The 18537-nt window shown below is 40.7% G+C and overlaps 1 protein-coding gene across 2 annotated transcripts in view; it reads right to left on the bottom strand.

Annotated features, from left to right (window-relative positions):
- Positions 1-18537, bottom strand: part of Opn5 (opsin 5) — a 48795-nt gene that overhangs the window by 6429 nt on the left and 23829 nt on the right. The window contains exons 6-8 of one of the 2 annotated variants that reach the window (XM_087565907.1): positions 13642-13883; positions 6685-6777; positions 4834-5023 (exon numbers count right to left, since the gene is read on the bottom strand). In XM_087565907.1, the coding sequence (XP_087422033.1) occupies positions 4834-5023; positions 6685-6777; positions 13642-13883 (525 nt within the window). 2 annotated transcript variants of the gene reach the window in all.

Raw genomic sequence — 18537 nt, 5'->3', positions numbered from 1 at the left:
GTATGTGGAGGTCTAGGAGCATCACTAGCCATGATCTGAACTTTACTGCAAAAATATCTTATTTTTAACCCATGGCATAAATGGCATCGTCCACTTAGTCTTACCTGCCTGACAGATGCAATACTACAGTCAAAGCCAAGTTAAGTTTGACAGGGCTGACAACACAATCAGCACCTGGACAATAGTGAACTTGATTTGAAGACCTGTGCCCAGTCTTCGTTCTCACTGCAGCAGTCTTTGGGGAGGTCCAGAGAATCTTATGTTACTTTCATCTGGACCAGAATTCATTTCTCTTGCCAAAGCACTAGTTCTTCATAAGAATTATCTTTGCTCCTGTAAGTGAAATCAGCAGGCAGACATCACTTTGGGTCTTTTGGACAAATTCTCCTTCACTGTCCTTTTGTTCCAAATCATACCACATTGTTTCTAATTGTGAGCAATTAACATACTTGCATATGTGAACCATGTATCTTATGACTTAAACTTACTTCAGTTACATTCGCCGACCCATCTGTCACCAAGGTTTGTGCTACTTCGGTGATTTCTCAACTGGCCAATTTCACAGTCTCTCAAAAGGCTGTTCTCATTCATCTAGCGTGTGTTTATAATCCAATCTAAATTTACAGGGCACTTGACTTTGATTCCTCCCTCTAAAGTCCCTGTTTCCTTTCATCCCCAGCCAGGCACAATGACTTTCTTCTTCACTAAGAGTTACCTCTAAAATTAGAGGCGATAGTTATAAAAACTACCTGTTGTATTGAGTCGCGGGGCTCATGGCTCTCCAATCACACAATACATGAATTCAGATTCAGGTTGACCTGCTTTGACTGCAAATTCTCCAAGGACATATCCTCAGGGGTCTTAAAAAGAAGTAATTCAATTTCTAGAATTGACACTTCTACCTGTATGCTTCCATTCACAAATATATTTTTCTGATTCACACCTATGTCTGCATGATAAAAAATAATAAGTCGTATTCCAGATATGGCCTGACCTGCCCAGGACGGACACAGAGCCTGACACCTTTAGTTGTGCTTTCCAACCAAGCTTTAGCAAAGATTAGGTTGGCAAAAACGAGGATCCTTATTCTCTAGGCATGGGTGCGCATTGCTGAACATAGAAGGGTGGGTGTCTAGCACTCAGTAACACTGTCGCTGCTTTAAAATAAAATAACAGAGAAAAAAATTTAAAAAATATAAAAAATGAAATAATGGGCTTTGGTACTGATAGGCAATGCCAATGTTTTATATTGTTCATTGATTTCTTTCTTCTAACAGAAGAAATAGGATAGAGATTAGAAATCAGAAAATTAACATTTGGAATAGCCTAGTAAGGGCACCAGTGCAAGGGGAAGCCCTTGGTCCTGCCAAGACTGGACCCCCAGTGAACGGGATTCTTGGAGGGAGGGCCATAATGGGGGGAGGATTGGGAGGGGAACACCCATGGAGAAGGGGAGGGGGAGGGGCTAGAGGGATGTTGGCCCGGAAATCGGGAAGGGGAATAATAATCGAAATGTAAATAAGAAATACCCAATTTAATAAAGATGGAAAAAATAAATGCTTTTAAAATATTTTTTAAATATATACATAAATATGTTGATATGGAAAAACAAAAAAATAAATTACACATATAATGATATTTAATTATAAAAAAAGAAAATTAACATTTGTAAGCGACCTTCTCTGCATATACTAGACATAGTGTAAGTATTTAAGTTGTGCCCTTTTCAATGAGAAAGTTAATTACCCATTTCATGGAAGCAAAAATTAGGCTTCAGCAAAAAGCAAAAGTTAAATGCAACTGTAACTGCTCCATATGTGTATATGTATGTGTGTGTGTGTGTGTGTATAAATACATATGTATATGTATACATATATATATGCCAAAATAATAAAGACCATGTGGGGGTCCACTTCTCGAGGACAGGGTCTCTCATAACTCCTCCTTTGCCTAGTTAGTCTAGCAGACTATTCCCCTTTCTGGCCTTCTAATGACCTCAGTTATACTTCAGGCTCCTTTTCTTTTGACAGAAGTGAAATTCATCCTTTCTAGAGTGGATCACAGATTTATCCTACACCTCCTCTGTGGTCACCTGAACCATCTGATGTTCTACCTGCCCATAAATCCATTAAGCACAATGAGTTCTCCAGCTTCTGGTCAATCCTCTCTGGGACAAGTTTCTGACCCTCTGCCTATGGTAGAAGTTTAATTTATTCTTTTATATTCTGAAGAAACCACACTTCCTCTTTGAAGGCCAATTCTCTCCATTCCCCAACTCAGTCTTTTTTTGTTAGAGAATAGGAACCTTGAGGATTAGACTCACATCTTCTTACTCAATGATACAAGCCAGTTGCTAATGGACCAAGGTGATGAAACTAACCAGGGGTGGAACCTACTTTTGATAAACACTTTAGCAATGTTCGTTCCTATATGCCTGTTGCTTAAGTCTGCGCTTGAGTTAGGACAAGTTCTGTGTTATTTTCTTGTGAGCTAAGAACAGTCAAAGACAGATGTGTCCTTGTGCTTGTCCTGTAAGCACATATGGGGGACCACTTATCCCACTTTTAATAACAGTGAGGTGGTACTGTGAAGTCTAAGAATTTCACTTGATCATCGAACATATGAAGTGATTATTTTGGAAGGAAAAAAAGTCAAATAACACTTTGTGGGGGTTGGGGAAGCAGTCATCTTTATAGTGGTGATTCCTAAACAAGTCTTCCTGGTGGCTCTCTAATAAACAATCTGCCCAAAGAACAGATTTCTTAATTAAACTGATTTGTCCTGTGCCAAATTCCATATCACATTTGCCTACATTGGTTTCAAGAACAGACCATCTTGTGTATCAGACTCTTGACAGCAAGTATGAATAAATACACATTGCATCCTACTGTTCTGGGCAGAGCTCTGAATCCTGAGGAAATGAACTGGGCATTTGCTTCCAAACTGACTGGCATGTTTCATTTCATGGTGAACAGAAGGGAGGCTCTTGGGCAAATCCATGAATTGAAACAGGCAAGGTTCTGATTGAGAAGGGAAGAAATTCTACTGTGTCAATAATGGAAGCCTGGAGTTTTTAAATAACAAAGGTATTTAATTTGATGCCTAGACTTCAACCCAGTTAAATACCAGCACTTATTCATTTTTTATTTCCAAAGCAGTTCTAATTTTCAATGACTCTACCTCTACATGCCAGACACAATGTATGGGGCCTTCATCAGCCCTTACCTGACAACAATGATTTTAAATCATGGTCTGTAGGAGAATTAGCTGGGACTTTCTCTTGAATATAGACACACAGATACCAGTCCACAAAGCCAGCCAGGCAAATCACATGTTAATAGACATATTGTGGGCAATTCTGAAATCGGGCTTTATTTGGGACAGAACAAGGACTGATGTGTCTGTCATCTAAAATGGAAATATAAAAATAACTTACATACACTAAAAACACATGCTTTCCCACATGAACTAGAAACAAGGGAAGGTTTTGACCTCAGTGGCATGTTGTTCAAAGACCTTTCTTCTGATCCTACCCAACTCAGCAGTACCTCAGAAAACTCCATTCTAGACTAAGTGGTATGCACATCCTCACAAACATTGTACTACTCTCCCAAAGACTATTACTGAACAACGCTTACCTGAAACTTCCTCTTCTAAGATCACCCCTGCGTCCCATCCCCTCCCCATACCATGTGGTTCAGAACAACCAATGCCTTTATATTCTTAAAGACCCCTTGGCGATGTCAACCATAGCATCTCCCATGATGCAATGTAGCCATCTAACTTACTCATGTTTGTTCTGCCGCGTCATGACCCCTTTTCATACACTTGGTTTTATGCCCACCTCCTCTACAAAATAAATAAATCTTCTCAATAAATGCTGTCTACCTGAATCCATTCTCATCTGTGACTGCAGCCCCATACCATGGATCCCTTATCCCATATGGTTAGAGCTTGGTGTCCAGGATTTTAAAGAGAATGGGATCAGCTCTTATTTGTCATTGCATTTGGAGCTAAAGCATGGAGAGAAAAGTACCATAAGGGAAATGGATGACTATTTGAAAGCAAGCAAGGAGAGAGAAGAAAATCTCACTGCAGAATAAATCTCTGTTGATCGTGGAGCAGAGTAAAGATACCACAGGCTGACTGAGAGAAAAGGGGAAGCCCTGCTCGCCAGTGGATAGACTACATCAGCCCTCTATGTCTTTTCTTTCTGATCAGGAGCAAAGCACATCCCCTGGGGTTTTTAAGACAACGAAGATGGTTTGGATAAAGATTTTCTACTAAGTAGAGAAGGATGTATTTTATAAAACCTAAGATAAAGGTTGGGGAGTTAAAAACTTTTTGCAACATAGAGTCTCTCAACTATTCAAAAGGACAAGCACCAACGGACAATATAGACATGAATGGATGCGTGACAATACAATTTTGAATTTTCTGAAAATGGGCAGTGAGTAAGGCTTGGCCTGAGGGCTGTGGTTTGCAGACTTCTGCAACAGATGAAAACACAGCAGGTTCTGAGTTTGTAGATGTTATTATTTCCCTTGAAGAAATTTTCTACTTGGTGAGCATCCTGAGTTTCAGCCTCTTATACAACCTTTAATTGTGTTCCCACCGTAATGAGATTGCACAGTGACCATGTGTACCCACTGAAGTCAATATCATAGGCTGTCACCTGGAGCTCACTACCCCAATGGTTCCCATAATTCTAATCCATATCTGTCATCAGAAGGCAAAGCAGTGGGGTGGACCTGGGAACGCATGGCTTCTCTTTTACAATGTTAAGCAATTTGCTGCACAGAAGTTCGGCTGAAATTCTCTGTAAGACTGTACCAGCAGCAGCGACAGCAGCCTCGGTGCTAAGAATGGTTTTTCTACTGCTCGAAAATTACTTGTATTGATTGATAAAGTGTTAGCTAAGAGCTGTGTTAAATGAAATCCCTTCAATGCTGAATGAAACGAAGGCACTAAACTGTTGGATGTGGACTCCATTGTTCCTTCCTCTCCCTCCCCTATCACCTGCCTGTGACAGGAAAGAAGAAAAGCCCTAACCCTCAGAGTCATTTAGGTAGTGCTGATCCCCAAGATACAGCATCAAAGCAACTTCTCAAGAAATTTATAGTGCCCTAGCATGAGACATCAGACAGATACTATACCGATGAGCATGTTGACGAAATGTCTTAAAGGGTTGGTGCTAGAGAATAATTCCATTAAAGCGGTGACTTACAGTGTACATTCCCAGAATGGATTAGTGGGCTCCTTTCTCTAAAAAGATAACCAGGCCTCGACCTGCACAGAATATCAAAATGGGTAGCACTGGAGCTAATTCTGGGCGATTTGGGTAAACCCCATGTCTGCTGGAAAACTGGGTCCATCTTTTTTTCCAAATGAATGCCTACTTCACTCTTCCTCAGACAACTTAGATTTTGTTCATTTGGAAGTGTGTGTATGTGGGTCAGGAGGGCATTAGAAGTGAACGGCACTTTCAAAGTAGAAAACACATAGGGGCTTATAGCTTGGGCGAAGAAGGACAAGAATACTGTCTGAACCATTGAGCTCAGAGCAGCAGATAATCCCCATTAACAACTGTGGATGAAGAAATGCTTACCTATGCAACTCACTCTCCCCTTCCCTGCCTCCATGAGCTAACTAGACTCTCCCCGCAGCCTTCCACAAAAATCTCCTCCCACAAAGGTCCTCCTGAGACACCTGTTGCTGTACTGTCCCTTTGTCCTAATGAAACATACTAAAGAAAGTGCTCCGTTCATAGAACATTCATTCCTGGATCCAAATCTCCTAATGCACTTGGGACACAATTAATGGAGATTGGAGATGAGGAACAGATATTTAAAGTAACTGAGAATGGTCATTTAGATACATGCACTTGTTTTAATTCCAATCTGTGCAGTTGAATGGTTTCCTGAATGTATTCCACCCATTGTTATGACCTGTGAATATACATGTTGAAAGTTATACAATCTTTATAAAGCAAAATGTTCAAGTTCACAATAGCCACAGTGGCGATCTAGGGTTTTCTCAGTAGAATACACTAACAAGCTTGAGGTTTTCAGCTATTTGGGCCAACCGAGGCCATGCTTTTGAACATGTTTTCTTACTGGATTCCCTGTGACTTTTGAAGTCCTTGCCTTTCACTACCTTTTCACAAGAAGCATGCAAACTGTTTATAATTGCCTAATATGGAAACAACCTAGGTACCGCTAGACAGGTAAATGGAAAAAGACACTGAACTGAAAGGGGCATATTGTGAAATATTATTGAGTCATAAAGAAAAATTAATATTCTGTCACATGCAACAAACTAGCTATATGACAATGAGTTAAATAAGTTAAAATACTCTCTCATGTGTGAAAGTTAAAATCAAAGTAAATCCAAATGTAAAACAGTGATGACCAGCCATTGGGAAAGGATAAGGAAGGGCTATAGAGGGGCAAAATTGAGCCCCAGTTAATATGCACAATGAATAACACTATCTAAAATAAGGATGAATGAATAAGGACTGCCACTTTGCTCCTCTGGACAATGAGGCCTGGCTCCATTACACCAAAATGAATTATAAATCCAAAGCTGATGAACACTGCCTCACTAGCCTTTTCCTTTATAGGACCTAGCGTCATGCTGGCACCTTCTAGCCCTTACAGACCCTTTTTATTAATACCTGCTTACATGGTTCCTCGGTCATGCTCCTCAGCTGTGTCTTTGTTTCCTATTTGCCCTGACTTAGTGGAACTATTCCTCTTCAGAATCTGGTTCAAGTCACTATAGATGATCAAAGGCAAGAGCATGTTTTTTTTGGCAAGGAAAAATTAAATGAAATCAAATATTTAGTTACCAACTGAGTTATAACTAAGTCTAATATTTGACTGTTAATAAAATTGCGTGGGGGTGATCAAACAGTTTTACTTCAAATTACCTTCCTGCTGCCTTACTCCAAAAGTAATCAATTTTTTTTGTTTTGTTTTTGGATTTTATCATGATTCTTGAAAATTGAATTTTCAAGTTCATGGACCATTTCAGTTCTTAATCTCTTCCTAAGTTCATCATTTTTTTTAATGGAAAAAGCTATATTTAAATGGCTGCCTGTAGGGCTGGAGAGATGGCTCAGCCGTTAAAGGCTAGGCTCACAACCAAAAATAAATAGCTGCCTGTAGAAAGAAGGCAATTTAAAATAAGAACTGGCTGGACACGGTAACACATGCCTGTACTTCTAACACAAGACAGGTATGAGGTGAATTAGAAACAGCTTGGATACTTAGCAAGAAATAATAATAATAGTAATAATAATAAATCATAATGATAGTGATAATGAATAAACCAGTGTTCTAGGATTTTACATTTTCTACTTAAGAGTCTACCCCTCTTTTCCTGATCTCTCCCAAAACCTGACAGCTACCCACTTGATTCTAATCATTTAACTTCCAAGCATCCTTCAGGTGGCAAGCATTGAGCCAGTTACCAAGAGCCCAAACACTATGCGCAGTCTGTTCAAAGATTCAGATGTCATTAACACACAGGCAATGCACACTACCAGCACAAAAGGCTGCTGGGATTGAGGATGGTGAAGTGTTTGGTAAGGCACTGTTTGTTTCCCCAAAACATTGGACGCTCTGGGGCAAGCAACACCAGCTCAATGGGGAAGTCACTGAGAGTCTGGGCTTGTGAAGCCAAACCTCAATAACTCCTATTTCTTACTGCATTCTACCCCAAGGATCAATTCTCTTTCCTCTATCAATCCTTATGATTATTCTAGATCCTTCTAGCTCTGAGGGTATCACAAAAACTTATGGGAGTCAGGCACAGAGGATTTAAACCGTGTGTTTCAAATTGGTAGGGAAAACCAATGCTAGGATCTTTTCCCCCAAAGCTCCTGCTATTTAAACTCGATTTTCCCTCCTCACTATGTTAATCCCTTTTCATACATGCTTTTTAAAGCTTGTTAAAGTCCACAATTTAGTTAATAAATGAAAGTGTACGTCCTACATTTAGGGACTCCCACAAAGGTCAATGTTAGCTTTCTCTGCTAGATTGCACTAGCATGAGTGGACTCATCTCTCCCATCCCCCCCTTCACCCTCCGCTAAGATTATCTCCTTGAGACACTCCTATGCCTTAATCTTTTCTTTCAGGTCTTTTAAAATCGGCTCTTTTTCTCTATCCGCACTACTTCCCAAGCAGATTTCCCAAAGCCCTTCTTAATTCTTCTATCATAGTGCTGTCGATTGCCAGGGACTCCTATTTCGTAAGACATTTTAAAGCTATGTTTTCATTCCCATGGTCATGGCCACTCCTTCATCCAAGGTCTCATAAGGTATAATTTCATTACAAAGTCCCTCATAAGTGGGAGAATGTACAACCATGACTCTCCCTCCTAACCAAGTAATCCACCCACCGCAATGCCTTGAGACTGGTAGTTGGTATTCTAGACATTGCAAACACCCTAACTTCCTGGTCCGTTTGTTTAGAACAACTGCTGACCACTTTTCTGGTATGTATCACCCCTTACTTTAATCATAAGAGCAATAGTTAACACGTTGGTAGTACATCCTCTCTGACAGGCAGGGTACTGAAAGGTGTTTTCTTATTCATTACACCTCACAACAACCCTCTGATGGTATTGCCTCCTCTCCTGCTAAAGGCACTGAATTAGGGTTGCAAATCCAGGTAGTGTAAGCCTGTGCTCTAACCCTGTGCCTCCCCCATCTAGGTTCCTCCCACATCTCTATAATTACATAGCTGTCCAGAAGTAGCTTGCCTCTCCTTTCTCATGACAATTGTGTCCTTCCTCAATCCTACCTTGGTAGTTCTAAGACCCAGGCAGAGATGTTAACTTGTTTGTTTGTTTGGTTGGTTGGTTGGTTGGTTTGGGGTTTGTTTGTTTGTTTGTTTGTTTGTTTGTTTTGCTTTAATCACACAGCTTGTTTTGTCATTTCTCCTTAATTATCTCAAGCCAACAGCATACATGAACCCCTTCTTCATCCCTACCGCTACCCCCAAGGAAAATAAACACAAAGGAACTGAAGGTGTCATATACAATGGGCTGAGCCTTGAGGGACTGGCTGATTCTCTACAAACTTTCAAATGCAAGGAGTAGAGAGATCACCAGTACAGTGGAGACCCCACTTGCTTCTGGCTGTTCTTGCTAGCTGTTCCCAGAAGACTAGAAACAAGGCTGTGTTCATGGTAGACTCAGAGGGAGACAGGATGCAGGAGCAGGGAGGACACCTGCTTGGGCCTGTTGCTCAGACAAGAAGAGAAAATCAGAAGGACATTGATGAAACAAATGCTTAGCTAGACCACGTATCTACATGCCTTATTCGTCTCCTTAGCTTTTACAGGACACAAATCTGTCTTCGAAATCCTTCCTTCTCATTCATACTAGTATCTCTTTAACCTCGGGCTTCAAGAGGTACTTGTTGAAATAAAATGAACAATGACAAGAAGAACCAAGGTCACAAAGAACAAGCAAAGAAAAGAAACAGCACTTACAAATAGTACTTTTACCTAAATTCCTTCCTTGGGTAATGGTGACTGTAATGCCTTATTTTATCCACTCTATTCAAGTAGCCAGAACCTAATAAAAAATCCAAGTGAATAAAACAGCCGTCAATGAGAATGATTTTTTATTCAAATTTAGAGATACAAGAAAACCATTTAGGGGTTTCAGACAAAGCTGATTTCCCTTGAGGACTCCTTCCCATTGCTAACACATAGAACTTGGCCCTCAATCACCATAGAAGAGAAGAACTCTGAGAACCTAGTCCTACCAAATAACTATGTCCCTACACTGCCTAAGTAAACCCTAGATACAGCATCCCTGACCCTACACTAAGAAATGAAGGAGAAGGAGAAGAAGGAGAAGAAGAAGAAGGAGAAGGAGAAGATGACGACGATGATGATGACGATGTCAATGTGTCGATGATAAGGAAGATGTCAGGATAGCATAAGTAAAATAACACCTAACAAATAAAACTTGTAAACATTTTTCTTAATATCTCAGGCAAATCCTCTTTGGCATAAGGATAGGTTTATCATAAGGAAAAGAGAATATCAAAGACATCCTTCCTAATGTTCAGAAAGTCCCAGCCTAGTTTCCATTTGCAATTTCCCAACAAATCCTGGCTTCAAGAAAAAGGGGGGAATATACAAAATATAAAAATATAATATAAAGGCAAGAGTGAGGCCACGATTGAATGTTAGGAAGAGTGGAGAGGCAAGCGTGTGAATAAGTGTGTCCATGAGTGACGTTCTGTCCATCTTCATACCTCTTGATGGATCTCCACCACAGCAGAAGACTTCCTGACTGCGGTTACAGTGTGCAGCCTGGAAATAAGAGAAGAGACGTGAAAAGGCATATAGACAGGCACATCTACATGTACATGTGCGTATGTACATGTGCACATGTTATCATGTCACCTTAACTACCATTACCACTTATTCAGGGGAGCCTGAGGGGAAAGAGTGTAGATGTCACCTAGATGTATTGAATACATGTATAAAATCTAAAAGAAAAAAAATAATTCGGGGTTGGGGATTTAGCTCAGTGGTAGAGCGCTTGCCTAGTAAGCGCAAGGCCCTGGGTTCGGTCCCCAGCTCCGAAAAAAAGAAAAAGAAAAAAATAATTCATATTAAGTGGTAGAAAATAAACAAAACAATTTGTTGGGGCAGTGGGAGAAGACCATCAATATAAGAGTTCAGCTTAAAAAGGGAGAAAACTAATAATTTAGAATATTCAAAGTGAAAAAATCATATTCTTTGGCAAAGCCTTCCACATACAGGTCTCCACTTTATAGCCCATTCCCTGTGATGTCAAAGCTGTAATTCACTGTACTCATTCATCTGGAAATGCAGCATGCAGGGCAGTCAGAGAGACTTAACAGATAACAGGCATCCCATAATTTAGGGTGTTGTTTTCCTATGGGCCTCAACCCTCTAAAGTATTAGAAATGTGAAAGGCGTCTGTCCTACATAGCACAGTCCACTGAGTCTTTGGATATTATTTTCTGTGCAAGCATCTGAAGTCTAATTCCCCTGTCAGCAGCTATAGGTGACTTCATAGGTCTCCATGGAAGCTGAACAAAGAACTGTAACTTTGCCTTCTGTCAACAGCACTCCCTTCTCAGTGTCTTCTCCATCTTTCTAACCTGGCTATGATGAGAACCACCGGGAAGAGTCAGTCAAAAGGCTGAAACTCCCGTCCAGCCTGGACCAATGAAAAGCTGGTCTCTGGTGGTGGGGTTTTCAGAGTTCCTGAGATAACTCGACTACACAGTAACAAGAGGCTACATCTAGACACCCGAATGAAGAGTGCAGTGTCATTTCAAATGAGAGTCTTTCTATGTTAGGAAGTTTAGGGTCTCTTTTTGTTTGTTGACTGGCTCGTTACCCTCTGCCAAAACTTCAGGAAGCTTGGCTGTGGAAAGGGAAGGTTTAGTTTTATTTTGCAATGACCGTTCAAATTAACTCGAAATTTATTTTCATAATCTCACATTCGACCCAGTAGCTTTTCTATTTGAATTCAATGGTTTTCTTCTTCAAAGCAAACCCATTTCAGATCTCAGAAACAGGAGGAGCAAAGATATCATCAGTTAACCTCACTTCAGGCCAGTGACTTGTCTGAACTGGCTTCACGTCACTTCTTGTCACCCAAGGAGCACTTAGCCTCTCAAGAACAATGAAGGTAAACAAGAATTCATTTTATTCTCTTTATTTATAAGATAAGCTCTAATAGCCACCTTCCACACTTCTGCTCTGCACTGTGGAATAGACCTTTCTAAAGCCTACAGCTCAACACCTCTTCAAAATGGCTTCCTGGGAGACAACTTCAGCCTATAGAATCCAAAGACTCAGCCTCAGCCCTGATGCCAGGTTCCCCAGAGAAAGCAGGAACTCCAGGGGAATGAACTAGCCTTAGTCGTCTTCAGAAAAGCAGTCACTGTGTTTCACATAAATGTTTAATGAGAACAACCGAACTGAGCTGTCTCCTGCTTGACTGAGTTTTCTCAAGCCTTGTGGCCCAAAGTCACTTTCTGTCCCTCTTTCCCTTGCCGAATGTTAAATATTTATGTGCTGTTCACACTTGTGAGTAAACGTGCAAATCACAGAGCTAGTCTGTCGCAAAATTCTGAGCTAGGTGAAATGTGCTTCCAGCCGTCCCTGCCATGTTCTCATTTTTTTAAATAAAGAAGTGTCCCGTTACCTTGTCCCAAAATTCTCTGTGAAAATGACTCTCTGTTCTCCCTACCTGCATTCACAATAAAGAATTGGCAGCTAACAAGGACAATGCTTTATTACTTCCTAAAGAGATGCATGTTTGCATTTGGCTTTACCTATTCATTTCCGAAGAGAAGACATGAACTGTGAAGAATGAAAGGCCACCCATCCACAGCGGTCACATAGGCCTTTCCCACGCATCCTTTTGTTCAGTTATTACAATGTCCTTAGTAGCTCATCCTACCCTTAGAGTCAAAGCAGCTAAAGTGCCTCTCAAAAGTCAGACTATTGGAAACTGAGGTCTTAAACACAATCTTCCATCTCAAACTGTAGATTGTGTCCCTTTGTCACAGCAACAATGACAAGAATGCTATTCATTTATAAACTTTGATGATTTTTATTTGATCATACACACATACACACAAACACACACACACATATACATATATATATGTTTAAGAGAGCTGTCACTTGGTCAATGTTACAGGCAAAATTTAATGTCTTCCTGATGTTCTTTCTCTAGTACATCTTATTAAAGAAAAGCGGTATTGAATAATACCTTGTCACTAAGTAATAATTAAGGAGGACCAGAGACCCTAAAACCTCTACCTCCTTAGCCAAGAAAATGACTTGAAAAGCATCTTCCACTTTTTACCCAAAGATGGGCAAGGAATAGTTACAGAAGGCCTCCCCACAGCTACTGGCCCAGCTCTTCATTCGATCTGAGTATTGGACCTCTAGGAAAAATAATTCAAATTCTTGTACACTCTGCATCAAAGCAGTATAGCAGTATAGACTTTTTTAAAAGCTAGGATTTAAGTAACAATTCCTACCCCACTCCCTTTGGACTATATAAATATGAGTGGCTTCCCCGATCTTAACCTTACTTGAACCTCTTTCTTCATCTAACACAGATGAATAACATCTTCTATCTCTCAATATAACTTAAAGAACCAGAAAGAAAAAAGTTAGAGAGGAATGGTTTCATGGCCCTTCTCTCTCACTTCTGCTTAAGTCCTTGGATTTTTTTTTTTAGCCAAGAGTTCTGATGGCCCAAACAACAGTGGCAAATAATTCCTTGACAAGAATTTATTATTGAATCAATTCCACATAGACCAGCATTCTTGGACTGATATGGATTCAATACCCCAAAAGGAAGTCTGCAACCAGTGAATAAGCACAGTATAGCATCCTAGTTGCTCTAGGATCAAAAACAGAACGCCTGGTCTCAATATCTGGCCATCATCCAACCCATACGTATCTGATGACTTGGCTTCTGGAATTTTTATGAACAGAAAACAAAATCCTCCTAACCCAACTCCTTAGGAATTTAGTTAGCACCCAAGTGTCTGCTTAAATCACTATGGCATTTTAAGACAAAGGAAACAATTGATTTCTAGCTTCTGAATGTTACCTAAAGTCTTCCAAAGACTTCTTCTTTGTTGCTCTCAAACCACCAGTCTGGCAACAGGCAAATCTGTAATCAATGACCTGGTAGATGATTGGGTTGTACATCGCTGCAGATTTTGCGAGGAGCGTGGGCACCACGGAGAGCTGTATAGGGATGGAGTTCGGCCTTCCAAAAGCTGACCACACGGAGACTACCGCGTAAGGAATCCAGGCAATGAGGAAACCAGCACAAATCAGCATCGCCACCTGGCACAGGGAAAGTAACAGACAAGCAGGGTCAAGGGATTTCATAAGCAATCCAAAGTAAGTTACTTCACGCGCAAGCCCTTCACTCTGAAGAAAATCCTTTTTTTTTTTTGCCATGAGCATTGCTTCCCATGAACTTCTGAGAAGTTGGCACATGTCTGTACCCCGTTTACATGCCCTACCCATTCTACACTTCAGAATTTGAATGTACCCGAAAACCCCAAACTATAACCCTATAATAGCTGTCAGATTTTGACTATATCTAGGGCAAGAGATCAGAATAAAAGGATGCCAGTTCTCTTGAGCTTGCCAGAGTTCTCAACCCACAGCCACTTAAAGACCTGACAGAAAATAAGTTCATCTTGATGAAATCTTTTGCCTCAGGAAACTGAGACGTGTTGCCCTGGTTTGAAATTCTAATGTGAACTTTCTTCAAAGATGTCTATGAAATGTTATTTCTTCTGGCTCACGTTTTTCACAATTTTGAGGTTCGCATTACAGAAATTTCCCAAATATAAAGAAAAAAGAGTTGCAGGGCTTCTGTCGAAGCAATATGGAAAGTGATTTTGCTCTCACAAAATGAACCTCTTAATTGTCAGAACACAGAATGACTGACAATATAAAATACCCTCACAGCTTTTCACCATCCCAAACCGAGTCCTTTTAATGGTGTAGCCCTAACTACTGCCCTATAGCTTCTGATCTTGTTATCTCAGTTCAAGTTAGCAAACAGTTTTAGCAAATGCTTTTGGCAAGAGCTAAATTGGGCGCTACGGGACATCCCAGCATGCCCCTGTTCCTGAGCTGTCTCCCTCTTGAGTACAAATAGTAGCAGATCACAGCTGAATATGATTTGGGCGCCAGCTCAGAAGAGAACATTTGTTTCTTATTGGAAGGAGTAAGAGCTTCGTGGTGAATGTTGCATAGACCCTGCACTTGGACAAGATGAAATAGAAGTAGTGAGAGAAATGCTGGGAAAGTGTCCCATGCGTGAGTGGGTTTGTACAGAAACAAGTCAAGGGGGCATCAAGATGTGGGAAAGCCAAATGGGGTGGTGAGACCCTCAGGTAATACTCATGTGTTCAGTGTTTCGTGAAACATATTACTGAGTTTTCCTTTCGCTCCACATACTCTGCAGCTCTCAGAGGTTCATAAGCAGACCATGGAAGATGAACCCACTGGAAAAAAAAATGCCTGAGAGAAAACAGCAGCTAGAGAGACCGCTCCTTATCCAACAAGTCACATTGAGAATCCGTGTTTTGTATGGAAGACACAGAAAGGCAAAGCAGACACATCCCTGACCACTTAGAATTTCCACTCTGAGCACATTCGTTTAGACTAACGTCTAAACTAGAAATAAGATTGTTTCAGTGATAGTACTAATGCTAGAAAATGAAGCCCAGGCTTTGGTTTTCATTTTAAGTGTGCTATTTCAAGCATACCTTGAAAGTGAGCATTACTAAGTTCTAAGTGTCCTTACACTGTTGTTCTTCCAGTGAGGTAAATAATAAAATTATATTTAAGCTAATTCTCTGAGCGTGCCTCCCCTTGTGTCTGCTTGCACTTCTTTTAATCTTCTTGGTGTATCTTCAACTTTAGAATTCCCAGCATCTCCCCACCCTTCCTGGTTTCATGAAGTTGACATAACAGGTAGCACATGAGTCAGATCTGACCAATCAGAGGACTAAACTCTCCTGACTACACAGGGACAAGGAGCTTAATCAAATTCATCTCTGAGATTTAGTGAACCTCACGGTTATCTCTGAGTCTCCTCAGATCTTGGGAAGATGTAAGAATACTGCTAACAAATATGTCCTTAATACATCTTTCCATCACCTAACGTAAAGTCAGAGACCATCCTTGATATCCTGGTCATGGTGAGCTATGAAGAGAGAGGATTATTGACAAGGAATGAGATGCAAACTGCTGTATAAACTTGGTATAATATTTATAGAGGCTCTTTTGTCTTAGTGGCATGGCTGGATATTATTTTTCTGACAATAAGGCTTGTGTGTGTGTGTGTGTGTGTGTGTGTGTGTGTATTAATTCATACATATGCATATGCATGTGTATCTCCATATGAGTTAGCAGAAGCATAATTACTATAGCCAGGGAATGATCCAAAGCCTGTCTGTGACCTAAAGAGCAGCATGGATGTGGATGTGTTGCCATGGAAACCTACCTTTGTGAGATATGTAAGAATGAAGTATAAGGCTGAATTTAGTGATAGAATGCTTGCTTAGCGTGTGCTCAGAAACACACATACACACATGGAAAATATGCTCTCATGTTTGAGGTTATAAATGTTCACTCAAGAATTTCAAGGCTCAAGAGGCTGAGGAAAGTAGCCTACCCTTTCAGAGGATCCACATTCAGTGCCCAGTACTCACAACCATTTACAATTCCAGCTTTGGGAAATCCAATACCTTTTCTGGTCACTGTGGTACCTGTACACACATTTTCACACACAGATACACACACACACACACACACACACACACACACACGAGACTAGAAATAAAATAAATATTTCTAAAAGAAAGAAAGAATTTCAAAGCTCATCTTCAAACTAATGGCAGGCAAGGAAAACCTCAGTACTGAACAGTTTGTTCCACTTTTCAGAGAACGTGGACCCCTCAAGAGATGAATCAAATGAGACCAGAGCTGCTGTTCCAGAGTCTTGCGACAATACTTCTGCATCTTAAGCTAAAAAATTCTTTTCTGTGATCAACACTTCTAACCCATTGCAACTAAACACACACACCCGTCGCCCTTTGAACCTGCTCTTCCGTCAGAAGCTTACCCAGGAGTCCTTTCTGTTTGGTTTAGTGTGATTTTTGCTTGTAAAGAGTAGATTCCCCCCAAATGCTCAGTGAAGCCCCTTTTTTCTTAAATTCCCAAATAAACTCTGGCAACATAAATAAAGCTTGTGTTAGCAGCTTCATAGAGACTTAACGTAGCCCCCATCTTTGATTCTAGGGTGAGTCATAGGATGGTTTTATGCCATCTTGAAATTCATTTTCTGCACTGCTGCCAAAGCCATTGACAGAAAATAGATTAGCAAAAGCCCATAATATTTTCTCCTTCTATCGGAAGGTGCAATAGGAACAGGAAAGGCTTATGACATGACTGCTGTTATCCTTTCTTAGAAGATAGAGAACTGGATGTACTGTGGATTTCAAAACAGCAAATTAAGTACAGTGGGTGGGGCCTCAGTCATTTAAATACTAAGCCTGGATGAATGCGATAACTCACAGAGGAAAGGTACTTGTCACTAAGCCTGACAACGTGAGTTTGATCCCAGGGACTCACACTGGGGAAAGAAAACCAGTTCCTGCAAGCTGTCTTTTGACATCTGCGCATTCAATGGGACAAGCACAGGCACATGTGCATGCGAGCACACAACACACACATGCCTAAATCAATTAACTAGATAACTCATTAATGTTCAAGATATCCTAGTATATTTTCCATGGGCTTTCTAAAAACCTTTGTAATATTTTTCCAGAGCTTGGACTGGGGCTTAACATTTTCATCAATTCATTTCTTGTTTTTTTCCCACTTCAATCTCATTCCTATTTTCCAACATTTACCTCCCAGCCATCCTCGAGCCAGTGCTACCAGAGGCTCCAGCAGCCACGATCCATCCCAGGTTGTTTATTGTTTTAATGACTTCACTCCCATCACTGTTTCTTGGTTCACTGACAAAGCACTAAAACCCCCAGTTCCCAAATTAGACAGTTTTGTGGGAGGAAATTCTCACAGAATTCATGTTTAGCTTGTACAAAAGAATCGCACATCTGCAACTTGGATCACTTGAAATAAGTTGCCACAGAAGACCCAAGGATGTCAGTTCTCCCCAGCTCTAGTTCAAGTTGGCAAGTATTACAAAGTAATGCCATTGAATGTCCTCAATTCCATCCAACTAACTTGTTAACAGGGTCCTAAAATGATGGGGTTGAGCTTAAATATTTGAAGTTATACATGACCCTCACTCATCAGAGCAGACAAAGAGAGAGGAGCGAGTATAAAGGTCCCATCCTCCCAGTGTGAGGGACTCAGTAGAAGGATGATACAGGAGTCTTTGGCTATGAGATACTATGCCTCTTTATGGTCTCATTCTTAGATTAACCCCACTGACTAGAAAGAGAACAAAAAACTCTGTTGCTCTATTCACAGACTTTACAGAAGAGCAATTCAGTTCCTCCCTCTGAGCTCCTTTGCCTGGATCTGAGTCAGGCATCAGCTGCATGCTTCGTTGAATAATGAAATACATGGAACTTATGAGAAAGGTGAAGCCCAGAAGAGGGGCCAAGGAGATTGTACTTACTGGCTTGTTTTTTGTTTTTTGTTTTTTGTTTTTTGTTGTTTTGTGTGTGTATGTGTGTGTGTGTGTGTCAACTTGACCTAAGCTGGAGTTACCACAAAGAAAGGAACCTGCCTTGAGGAAATGCCTCCATGAGATCCAGCTGTAAGGCATTTTCTCAATTAGTGATCAAGAGTGAGAGGAGCCATAGTGGGTGGTGCCGTCCCTGGGCTGGTGGTCCTGGGTTCTATAAGAGCAAGCTGAGCAAGCCAGGAAGTAACATCCATCCATTACCTCTGCATCAGCTCCTGCTTCCTGTCCTGCTTGAGTTTCATTCCCGACTTCCTT

This window comes from Rattus norvegicus, chromosome 9 (genome assembly GCF_021556685.1).
Source record: "Rattus norvegicus strain SHRSP/BbbUtx chromosome 9, alternate assembly SHRSP_T2T, whole genome shotgun sequence".
Classification (NCBI taxonomy): domain Eukaryota; kingdom Metazoa; phylum Chordata; class Mammalia; order Rodentia; family Muridae; genus Rattus; species Rattus norvegicus.
Note: the sequence above shows the minus strand (reverse complement) of the source record. Positions and strands in the feature narration are given on the sequence as shown.